The sequence below is a fragment of the Hypanus sabinus genome, chromosome 2 (assembly GCF_030144855.1).
Source record: "Hypanus sabinus isolate sHypSab1 chromosome 2, sHypSab1.hap1, whole genome shotgun sequence".
In the NCBI taxonomy this organism is placed as follows: Eukaryota; Metazoa; Chordata; class Chondrichthyes; order Myliobatiformes; family Dasyatidae; genus Hypanus; species Hypanus sabinus.
The window spans coordinates 211,473,722-211,486,208 of record NC_082707.1 but is presented as its reverse complement, the minus strand read 5'-3'; the positions used below and the strand labels follow the sequence as shown (position 1 = coordinate 211,486,208).

Below are 12,487 nucleotides of genomic sequence, written 5' to 3'. Positions count from 1 at the left end.
AAATCAGAGCTCATGGCATTGGGGGCAGGGTTTCAACATGGATAGAAAACTGGTTGGCAGATAGAAAGCAAAGGGTAGCAGTGAATGGGTGTTTCTCGGACTGGCTGGAGGTGACTAGTGGGGTACCACAGGGCTCTGTATTGGGACCACAGCTCTTTACGATTTATGTCAACGATTTAGATGAGGGCATTGAAAACTATATCAGCAAGTTTGCTGACGATACTAAACTGGGTGGCAGTGTGACATGCGAAGAGGACGTTAGGAGAATACAGGGAGACTTGGATAGCTGGGTGAGTGGGCAGATACTTGGCAGATGTCATTCAATGTGAATAAATGTGAAGTTATCCACTTTGGAAGCAGGAACAAGAGGGCAGAGTATTGTCTGAACGGTGTAGAGTTAGGTAAGGGAGAAATGCAAAGAGACCCAGGAGTCCTAGTTCACCAGTCAATGAAGGTGAATGAGCAAGTGCAACAGGCAGTGAAGAGGGCAAATGGAATGTTGGCCTTTGTTACAAGGGGAATTGAGTACAAGAGCAAGGATGTCCTTTTGCATTTGTACAGGGCCCTGGTGAGACCACACCTGGAATATTGGGTACAGTTTTGGTCTCCAGGTTTAAGGAAGGTCATTCTGGCAATTGAGGAAGTGCAGCATAGATTCACTAGGTTGATTCCTGGGATGGCAGGGCTGTCTTACGCAGAGAGATTGGAGAGATTGGGCTTGTACGTGCTGTAATTGAGGAGATTGAGAGAGGATCTGATTGAAACATTTAAGATAATTAAAGGATTTGATAGGATTGAGGCAGGAAATATGTTCCAGATGTTGGGAGAGTCCAGTACCAGAGGGCATGGATTGAGAATAAGAGGTCAGTTATTTAAAACAGAGTTGAGGAAGAGCTTCTTCTCCCAGAGAGTTGTAGAGGTGTGGAATGCACTGCCTCGGAAGACGTTGGAGGCCAATTCTCTGGATGCTTTCAAGAAGGAGCTAGATAGATATCTGATGGATAGGGGAATCAAGGGATATGGGGACAAGGCAGGGACTGGGTATTGATAGTGAATGATCAGCCATGATCTCAGAATGGCGGTGCAGACTCGAGGGGCCGAATGGTCTATTTCTGCACCTATTGTCTATTGTCTATAAGTTGAGGGATAGAGTTTAAGAGACACGATGTAATGATGCAGCACTATAAAACTCTAGTTAGGCCACACTTGGAGTACTGTGTCCAGTTCTGGTCGCCTCACTATAGGAAGGATGTGGAAGCATTGGAAAGGGTACAGAGGAGGTTTACCAGGATGCTGCCTGGTTTAGAGTGTATGGATTATGATCAGAGATTAAGAGAGCTAGGGCTTTACTCTTTGAAGAGAAGGAGGATGAGCGGAGACATGATAGAGGTGTACAAGATATTAAGAGGAATAGACAGAGTGGACAGCCAGCGCCTCTTCCCCAGGGCACCACTGCTCAGTACAAGAGGACATGGCTTTAAGGTAAGGGGAGGGAAGTTCAAGGGGGATATTAGAGGAAGGTTTTTCACTCAGAGAGAGGTTGGTGCATGGAATGCAGTGCCTGAGTCAGTGGTGGAAGCAGATACACTAGTGAAGTTTAAGAGACTACTGGACAGGTATATGGAGGAATTTAAAGTGGGGGGTTATATGGGAGGCAGGGTTTGAGGGTCGGCACAACATTGTGGGCCAAAGGGCCTGTCATGTGCTGTACTATTCTATCTATCTATGTCACAGTAAGTGGTGAGGGTAAATGGCAGGGTGTCAACATATGAACTTAAGACAAAGGAGAATTAGGCCATTCAGCCTTTCGGACAGCTCCGCCATTCCATCATGGCTAATTCCAGATCCCACTCAACTTCAGACACCTCGCTTCTCGCCATATTCTTTAATGCTCTGATTGATCAGGAAACTATCAACTTCCGCCTTCAGTATATTCACGGACTTGGCCTCCACCTCAGTCTGTGGCAGAACATTCCAACGATTTTCTACTTTCTGGCTAAAAAAAAAAATCCTCCTTACTTATGTTCTAAAGGTCGCCCCTCAACTTTGAGGCTGCGCGCTCTAGTGCTGGCTACCCCCACCACAGGAAACATCCTCTCCACATCCACCCTAACTAGTCCTTTCAACATTTGGTAGGTTTCAGTGGGATCCCCCATATTCTTCTCCATCCTAGTGAGTACAGGGACAAAGTTGCCAAACACTTCTCATATGTTAACCCCTTCATCCTGAAACATCCTCAAGAACCACCTCTGGACTCTCTCCAATGACAGCACATCCTTTTTGAGATATAGGGCCCAAAACTGTTGACAGTACTCTAAGTGTAGCTTGATTAGTGTCTAATAAAGCTTCAGCGTTATATCCTTCTTTATATACTCTATTCCCTTCAAAATAAATACCAATACTGCATCTGTCTTCTTTGCCACAGACTCATCCTGTAAACTAACCTGCTAGGAGTCTTGCACGAGGACTCCTAAGTCCCTCTGTACCTCTGATGTTTGAACCTTCTCCCCATTTAGATAATAGTCTGCACTATTGTTTCTTTGCATAATCATACATTTTCCATCAGTTTTCCATTTGCCACTTTTTTGCCCATTCTTCCAATTTGTCTAAGTCCTGCTGCAATCACATTGCTTCCTCAGCACTACCTATCCCTCCAGCTATATTCGTAACATCCATAAACTTTGCCACAAAGCCATCAATTCTGTTATCTAAATGAGCATTACCTGGATGAAAAAGTGGAGGGATGGATTAATAAATTTGCTCATGACACAAAGGTTGGGGGTACGTGGATAGTATGGAGGGCTGTCAGAGGTTACAGCGGGACATTGATAGGATGCAAAACTGGGCTGAGAAGTGGCAGATAAAGTTCAACCCAGATAAGTGTGAGGTGGTTCATTTTGGTAGGTCAAATATAATGGCAGAATGTAGTACAGTTGGCCCTCCTTATCCGTGGGCTCCGCATGCACGAATTCAACCAACCATGGATCGGGATAACCTGGAAGTTTTCTCTCCAGCATTTGTTGTTTGAGCACGTACAGTTTATTTTTCTTGTCATTACTCCCTAAACAATACAGTACAACAACTGTTTACATAGCATTTACTTTGTATTAGATATTATAGGTAAGTTGGAACAGGTACATCCGGTATTATTTAGCGACAGTCAAAAGTTTGTCTTAGAATACAGTATATATTTTACCTTTCTATGCATATAAAACACTTAAGAAACATATGTATTTCAATAATTAAACCACTGCGTTGCTTAGTTATAATTGTAGCTTTCATTGGGGCAGGGCCTTTCACACGGTTCATTACTCTCACTTTATCCTTTAAAATTGTTCCAATCATTGACCGACTGTAGCCTAATGCTTTTCCAATGACCAATGGTGTTTCACCTCTTTCCGATTGCTTTATTATTTCCACTTTATTTTCCATCATGATCGTTTTCCATCAATGGAACTGAAACACTGCGGATTCAGCAGCAGCCGTGGGTGGCGGGTCCTGATCTCCGCTGGGTCCTAAAGTCCACTGCACTGAGGCAGGTTAAATAAGGGACTTGAGCATCCGCGTTTTTTGGTATCCATGGGGAGGTCCCGTAACCAATCCTCCGTGGATAAGGAGGGCCGACTGTGTTAATGGTAAGACTCTTGGCAGTGTGGAGGATCAGAGGGATCTTGGGGCCTGAGTCCATACGACACTCAAAGCTGTTGCACAGGTTGTGTGTGTGGTTAAGAAGGCATACAGTGCATTGGTCTTCATCAACCCTAGGACTGAGTTTAAGAGCCACGGGGTAATGTTACAGCTATATAGGACCTTGATCACGCCCCATTTGGAGTACTGTGCTCAGTTCTGGTCACCTCACTACAAGAAGGATGAGGAAACTATAGAAAAGGTTCAGGGGAGATTTACAAGGATATTGTCTGGAATGGGGAGCATGCCCTATGAGAATAGGTTGAGTGAACTTGGCCTTTTCACCTTGGAGCGACAGAGGATGAGAGGTGACCTGATAGAGGTGTATAAGATGATAAGAGGTATTGATCATGTGGATAGTCAGAGGCTTTTTCCCAGGGCTGAAATGGCTAACAGGGAGGGCATAGTTTTAAGGTACTAACTTGGAAGTAGGTACAGAGGAGATGTCAGGGGTAAGTTTTTTACGCAGAAGGTGGTGAGTGCATGGAATGGGCTGCTGGCGACGGTGGCGGAGGCAGATATGATAGGGTCTTTTAAGAGACTCCTGGATAGGTACATGGAGATTGGAAAAATAGAGAGCTATGGGTAACCCTAGGTAATTTCTAAATAAGTCTATGTTTGGCACAGCATCATGGGCTGAAGGGCCTTTACTGTGCTTCAGATTTTCTATGGTCCTATATTTCTAAATCATTGACAAACAATGTGAAAGGAAGTGATTCCAATACTGACCCCTGAGGAAACCGTTAATCATCGGCAGTCAACCAGAAATCGTCCCTTCTATTCCCAATCACTGCCTCCTGCCTGTCAGCCATTCTGCTATCCATGCCAGTATCTTTCCTGTAACACCATAGGATTTTATCTTCTTAAGCTGTCTCATGTATGGCACCTTATCCAATGCCTTCTGAAAATCCAAGTAAATGACATCCACTGCCTCTCCTTTGTCCACCCTGCTTATTACTTGTTACTTCCTCGAAGAACTCTAACAGATTTGTCAAGCAAGATTTCCCTTTACAGAAATCATGCTGACTTTGACTTATTTTATCATTAGTCTCCAAGTACCTTGAAACTTCATCCTTAATAATAGACACTTTCCCAACCAATGAGGCCTATAATTACCTTTCACTTGCCTTATTCTCTTCCTGCCTTGTTAAAGTGTGGAATGACATTTGCAATCTCCCAGTCCTCTGGGACCATGCCAGAATCAAGTGATTTTTGAAAGATCATGACCAATGTATCTGTTATCTCTTCAGCAACCTCTCTCAGGATACTGGGATGTAATTCCTCTGGCCCAGGTGACTTATCCACCTTAAGACCTTTGAAAGATCCTAGCACTTTTCCCTTGTAATAGTAATATCAATAGCAACAGTAAGTGGTAAGGGTATGTAGTGAGGAGGCATGTTCAGTGGTGAGGATACACAGTGGGAGGACTCAATAAGTGGTGAGGATACGTGGTGCGAGGACACGATAAGTGGTGAGGATACACAGTGGGAGAACACGATAAGTGGTGAGGAGACGCGGTGAGAGAACACAACAAGTGGTGAGGAGATGCGGTGAGAGAACACGACAAGTGGTGAGGAGATGCGGTGGGTAGACACAATAAGTGGTGAGGATACGTGGTGGGAGAACACGATAAGTGGTGAGGATACACAGTGGGAGGACTCAATAAGTGGTGAGGATACGTGGTGCGAGGACACGATAAGTGGTGAGGATACACAGTGGGAGAACACGATAAGTGGTGAGGAGACGCGGTGAGAGAACACAACAAGTGGTGAGGAGATGCGGTGGGTAGACACAATAAGTGGTGAGGAGACGCGGTGAGAGAACACGACAAGTGGTGAGGAGATGCGGTGGGTAGACACAATAAGTGGTGAGGATACGTGGTGGGAGGACACGATAAGTGGTGAGGATACACAGTGGGAGAACACGATAAGTGGTGAGGAGACGCGGTGAGAGAACACGACAAGTGGTGAGGAGATGCGGTGGGTAGACACAATAAGTGGTGAGGATAAGCGGTGGGAGAACACGATAAGTGGTGAGGATACACAGTGGGAGGACACAATAAATGGTGAGGATAGATGATAAGTGGGGAGGATAGGTGGTGGGAGGACATGATAAGTGGTGAGGCTACGCCATGGGAGGACACAATAAGTGGTGAGGATACACAATGGGAGAACACGATAAGTGGTGAGGCGACGCGGTGGGTAGACATAATAAGTGGTGAGGATACGCGGTGGGAGAACATGATAAGTGGTGAGGATACACAGTGGGAGGACACAATAAATGATGAGGATAGATGATAAGTGGGGAGGATAGGTGGTGGGAGGACATGACAAGTGGTGAGGCTACGCCGTGGCAGGACATGATAAGTGGTGAGGATACGCCGTGGCAGGACATGATAAGTGGTGAGCAGGAAGGACAGACAGCAAAGCAGAAATGGCTGGAGTTTCGGTGAAAAATGAGGGAAGTTCAAGACAGATACATTTCAAATAAGAAGAAATTTTCAAATGGAAGAAGGACACTACTGTGGCTGACAAGTGAAGTCAGAATCAAAGTAAAAGCAAAAGAGGGGGAGTACAATTAAGTCAAAGCTACTGGCAAGACAGAGGATTGGGAAGCCTATATTGAGGGTATGCAGTGATGGGACACAGTAAGTACTGAGGGTATGTTATCGGGGAATCATGGTAAGAGTTGAAGGAACATGGTGAGTGGGGGGGGTCACAGTAAGTTTTGAGGATACACTATGGGGAAGTCTCAGTAAGTGTTGAAGATATGTAGTGGGTGGACTTGGTAAGTGTTGAGGAAACACCGTGGGGGGTCAAGGTAAGTGGTAAGGGTATGTAGTGGGGAGACACGGAAAAGGGGTGTGGATATGTGGTGGAGGACACAGTAAGTGCTGAGGGAACTCAACGGGTGGACATGGTAACCAGTGGGGGGTGGACTCGGTAAGTGGTGGGGTACACTGTGGAGTAACCCGGTAAGTGGTGTGGGTACATGATTGACATTTTAAGAGGTGGTCTGGCAGCAATCAGAGTTCTGTTAATTTTCAGTCCCCAGTCTGTTGTCAGGACCCGCATTACTGAGACACACAAAAGTCGTCTCTCAGTCCCCACAAGGAAGCTCAGTGAAAGAACCTAACAGTAAACTGGCAGCATTCATGTCACCTTCCTTCAAGACACTGATGATATGGGGCTTTACTTATTCCACAGAGCATTACCTGGTCAGTCCCAGAGATGGCAGGATGATCACCATGAAAACCAGGAAGAAGTAACACTTGTGCATTGTCACCTGGTTCTCCGTGGATCTGAAACATAAACAATTGCCATCACATCAATTCTCTTTCGAGCATGGTTCATATCTGATCAATCATCACATCAACTGTCTGTCAAACATGGCTGATATCTTACGAGCCATCACATCAAATATCTGTCAAACATCATTCATATCTGACCAGCAATCACATCAAATGTCTGTTGAACGTGGTTCACATCTAACCCGCTATCACATCAACTGTCTGTCGAACATCATTCATATCTGACCAACCATCATATCAACTGTCTTTGAAACATGGTTCATAAAGAAACATAGAAAATCTACTGCACAATACAAGCCCTTCGATCCAAAAACTTGAGCTGAACATGGCCCTACCTTAGAAATTATGAGGTTTACCTAGAGCTCTCTATTTTTCTAAGCTCCATGTACCTATCCAAAAGTCTCTTAAGAGACCCTATCGTATCCGCCTCCATCACCGTTGCTGGGAGCCCATTCCATGCACTCACCACACTCTGAGTAAAAAACTTACCCCTGACATCTCCTCTGTACCTACTCCCCAGCAAATTAAACCTGTGTCCTCCTGTGGCAACCACTTCAGCCCTGGGAAAAGCCTCTGGCTATCAACCCGATCAATGCCTCTCATCATCTTATACATCTTTATCAGGTCACCTCTCATCCTCCATCGCCCAAGGTGAAAAGGCCGAGTTTACTCAACCTATTTTCATAACGCGTGCTCCCCAATCCAGGCAACATCCTTGGAAATCTCCTCTGCACCCTTTCTATGGCTTCCACATCCTTCCTGTAGTGAGGCAACCAGGACTGAGCACAGTACTCTAAGTGGGGTCTGACCAGGGTCCTATATAGCTGCAACATTACCTCTCGACTCCTAAATTCAATTCCATGATTGAGGAAGGCCAATACACCGTTTGCTTTCTTAACCACAGAGTCAACCTGCACAGCTGCTTTGAGCGTCCTATGGACTTGGACCCCAAGATCCCTCTGATCCTCCACACTGTCATGAGACTTACCATTAATACTATATTCTGCCATCATATTTGACCTACCAAAATGAACCATTGCACACTTTTCTGGGCTGAACTCCATCTGCCATTTCTCAGCCCAGTTTTGCATCCTATCAATGTCCCGCTGTAACCTCTGATAGCCCTCCACACTATCCACAACAGCTCCAACCTTTGTATCATCAGCAAACTTACTAACCCATCCCTCCAATTCCTCATTCAGGTCATTTATAAAAATCACAAAAAGGGTCCCAGAACAGATCCCTGATGCACTCCACTGGTGACAGACCTCCATGCAGAATATGACCCGTCTACAACCACTCTTTGCCTGCTGTGGTACCAAGCCAGTTCTGGATCCACAAAGCAATGTCCCCTTGGATCCTATGCCTCCTTACTCTCTCAATAAGCCTTGCATGGGGTACCTTATCAAATGCCTTGCTGAAATCCATATACACTACATCTATCACTCTTCCTTCATAAATCTGTTTAGTCACATCCTCAAAAAATTCAATTAGGCTCGTAAGGCACGACCTGCCCTTGAAAAAGCCATGCTGACTATTCTTAATCATATTGTACCTCTCCAAATGTTCATAAATCCTGCCTTTTAGGATCTTCTCCATCAACTTACCAACCACTGAGGTAAGACTTGCTGGTCTATAATTTCCTGGGCTATCTCTACTCCCTTTCTTGAATAAAGGAACAACATCTGCAACCCTCCAATCCTCCAGAACCTCTCTGTCCCCATTGAAGATGCAAAGAGGCCAGAGGCTCAGCAATCTCCTCCCTTGCCTCCCACAATAGCCTGGGGTACATCTCATCTGGTCCCGGTGACTTATCCAACTGGATGCTTTCCAAAAGCTCCAGCACATACTCTTTTTTAATATCTACATACTCAAGCTTTTCAGTCTGTTGCAAGTCATCACTACAATCACCAAGATCCTTTTCCATTGTGAATACTGAATTATTCATTAAGTACCTCTGCTATTTCCTCCAGTTCCATAGACACTTTCCCACTGTCATACTTGATAGGTCCCATTCGTTCATGTCTTATCCTCTCATTCTTCTCATACCTGTAGAATGCCTTGGGGTTTTCCTTAATTCTGTCCACCAAGGTCTTCACATGGCCCCTTCTGGTTCTCCTAATTTCCTTCTTAAGCTCCTTCCTATTAGCCTTATAATCTTCTAGATCTCTAACATTACCTAGCTCTCTGAACCTTTTGTAAGCTTTTCTTTTTGACTAGATTTATTACAGCCTTTGTACACCATGGTTCCTGTACCCTGCCATAATTTCCCTGTCTCATTGGAACGTACCTATGCAGAACTGCACACAAATAACCCCTGAACATTTGCCACATTTCTTTCATACTTCTCCCTGAGAATATCTGTTTCCAATTTAAGCTTCCAATTTCCTGCCAGATAGCCTCACAATTCCCTTTACTCCAAGTAGACACTTTTCTAACTTGTCTGTTCCTATCACTCTCCAATTCCTTTGTAAAGGAGATAGAATTATGATCACTATCTCCAAAATGCTCTCCCATTGAGAGATCTGACAGGTGACCAGGTTCATTTTCCAATACCAAATCAAGTACAGCCTCTCCTCTTGTAGGCTTATCTACATATTATGTCAAGAAACCTTCCTGAACACACCTAACAAACTCCACTCTATCAAAAACCCTTGCTCTAGGGAGATGCCAATTAATATTTGGAAAATTAAAATCTCCCATCATGACAACTCTGTTATTATAACACTTTTCCAGGATCGGTTTCCCCATCTGCACCTCGCTATCCCTATTGCTATTAGGTGGCCTATAAAAAACACCCAGTAAAGTTATTTTACCCTTCCTGTTCCTAACCTCCACCCACAGAGACTCCGTAGTCAATCCCCCCATGGCGTCCACGTTTTCTGCAGCCGTGACACTATCTCTGAACAACAGTGCCACGCCCCCACCTCTTTTGCCTCCCTCCCTGTCCTTTCTGAAACAGCTAAAACCCGGCACTTCAAGTAACTATTTCTGTCCCTGAGCCATCCAAGTCTCTGTAATGTCCACCACATTATAGCTCCAAGTACTGATCCACACTCTAAGCTCATCCGCTTTGTTCACGACACTCCTTGCGTTAAAATAGACACATCTCAAACCTTTAGTCTGAGCTCGTCCCTTCTTTATCACCTGCCTATCCTTCCTCTCGGACTGTCTACAAGCTTTCTCCGTTTGTGAGCCAAACTCCTCTTCCCCAGTCTCTTCTGTTCAGTTCCCTCCCCCCAACAATTCTAGTTTAAACTCTCCCCAGTAGCCTTAGCAAACGTCCCCACCAGGATATTGGTCCCCCTTGGATTCAAGTGCAACCCGTTCTTTTTGTACAAGTCATACCTGCCCCAAAAGAGGTCCAAATGATCCAGAAATCTGAATCCATGCCTCCTGCTCCAATCACTCAGCCACACATTTATCCTCCACCTCATCCTATTCCTATTCTCACTGTCACGTGGCACAGGCAGTAATCCCGAGATTACTACCTTTGAGGTCCTACTTCTCAACTTCCTTCCTAACTCTCTGTAGTCTTTTTTCAGGACCTCTTCCTTTTTCCTACCTATATCATTGGTGTCGATATGTAACATGACCTCGGGCTGTTCTCCCTCCCACTGCAGGATATCTTGGATGTGATCTGAAACATCCCAGACTCTGACACTTGGGAGGCAAACTGTCATCCGAGTTTCCTTCCTGAGTCCACAGAATTGCCTGTCTGACCCCCTAACTATAGAGTCCCCTATCAATGCTGCCTTCCTCTTCCTTTCCTTACCCTTCTGAGCCACAGGGTCGGACTCTGGGCCAGAGGCACGGCCACTGTTGCTTCCCCCAGGAAATCCCTCAAGCAGGAGTACTTATAGTCAAGCGGTACAGCCACAGGGGCACTCTCTGGTACCTGACTCTTCCCCTTCCCCCTCTTGGCTGTGACCCACTTGTCTGTCTCCCTTGGCCCCAGTGTGACCACCTGCCTATAACTTCTTTCTATCACTTACTCACTCTCACTGACCAGATGAAGGTCATCGAGCTGCATCTCCAGTTCCCTAACATGGTCCCTTAGGAGCTGCAGCTCGACACACCGGGTGCAGATATGGCCGTCCGGGAGCCTGGGAGACTCCAGAACCCTCCACAACTGACACCATGCAGAGAAAACTGGCCTCATACACATACTACTTTCTTTCCGTAAATAACACAGGTAAACCTACCTCGCCTTGTCCCGTTACCGCCTAAGCCCACTGAGCCAAAGCTCTATCACTCTACTGACTCTCACTCCACTGTCCGCTGGATATGGCAGTCTTCTTTTTAAACCTCTCACACTCTACTGGCTGACATCACACATCATCTATCTGACCTGCCATCACATCAACTGTCTGTCGAACATGGTTCATATCTGACCAGCCGTCACATCAACTGTCTGTCAAACATCGCTCATACCTGACCAGCCATCACATCAACTGTCTGTTGAACACAGTTCATATCTGACCAACCATTACGTCAACTGTCTGTCGAACACACTTCATATCTGACAGACCATCACATCAACTGTCTGTTGAACATGGTTTATATCTGACCAGCCATCACATCAACTGTCTGTCAAACATCGTTCATATCTGACCGACCATCACATCAATGTCTGTCGAATGTGGTTTATATCTGACAGACCATCACATCAACTATCTATTGAACATGGTTCATATCCGACCAACCATCACAGTGTGAACATGGGACTGTCGCAGCAGGGGGAGGAACAAGGGGCTTGGGAGAGCACTGAGTGCTGGTAACCAGCTGAGAAGCTGAGGAGAGTGTGCTTTAAAAGGAGCACGGAGGGCAACTGAAGGAGTGAGTATTTGAGATAATAGGGGGGGGGATGGGAGGAGAACAGCTTTGAAGCTTTGGCTTGAGAGGCTGAGGACGAGCTTGCTCCAAGTGAGGTAAGGCTGGATAAGTTCCTTTAATTAATTTAATTAACTTAGGAGTAAGTAATGGAGGCAGCAGTTAGGGAAGTCCAGTGCTCTGTATGCAGTATGTGGGAAGTCAGGGTGAGCACAATTGTCCCTGATGACTACACCTGTAAAAGGTGCATCTAGCTGCAGCTCCTGACGAACCGTGTTAGGGAACTGGAGCTGGAGCTGGATGAACTTCGGATCATTCGTGAGGCAGTGGCAGAAATAGACAGCAGTTTCAGGGAGGCAGTCACTCCTAAAAGTCAGGAGGCAGGTAGCTGGGTGACTGTCAGGAGAGGGAAGGGGAATAGACAGAAAGATCAGAGCACCTCTGTGGCTGTTCCCATCAACAATAAGTATACTGTTTTGGATACTGTTGTTGTGGTTGTGTCTCTGGCACTGAGACTGGACCCTCAGCTCAGAAAGGAAGGAGGGAAAAGAGGAGAGCAGTAGTGATAGGGGATTCGATAGTTAGGGGGATAGATAAAAGGTTCTGTGGGAGAGATCGAGAATCCCGGATGGTCTGTTGCCTCCTTGGTGCAAGGGT

General features: G+C 45.7%; 1 protein-coding gene across 1 annotated transcript in view; it reads right to left on the bottom strand.

Moving 5' to 3' along the window:
• tmem63c (transmembrane protein 63C) overlaps nt 1–12,487 on the bottom strand; it is a 494,723-nt gene that overhangs the window by 125,921 nt on the left and 356,315 nt on the right. Inside the window, exon 16 of the mRNA XM_059962995.1 lies at nt 6,902–6,988. Within this exon, the coding sequence (XP_059818978.1) occupies nt 6,902–6,988 (87 nt within the window). The remainder of the gene's footprint in view (nt 1–6,901; nt 6,989–12,487) is intronic.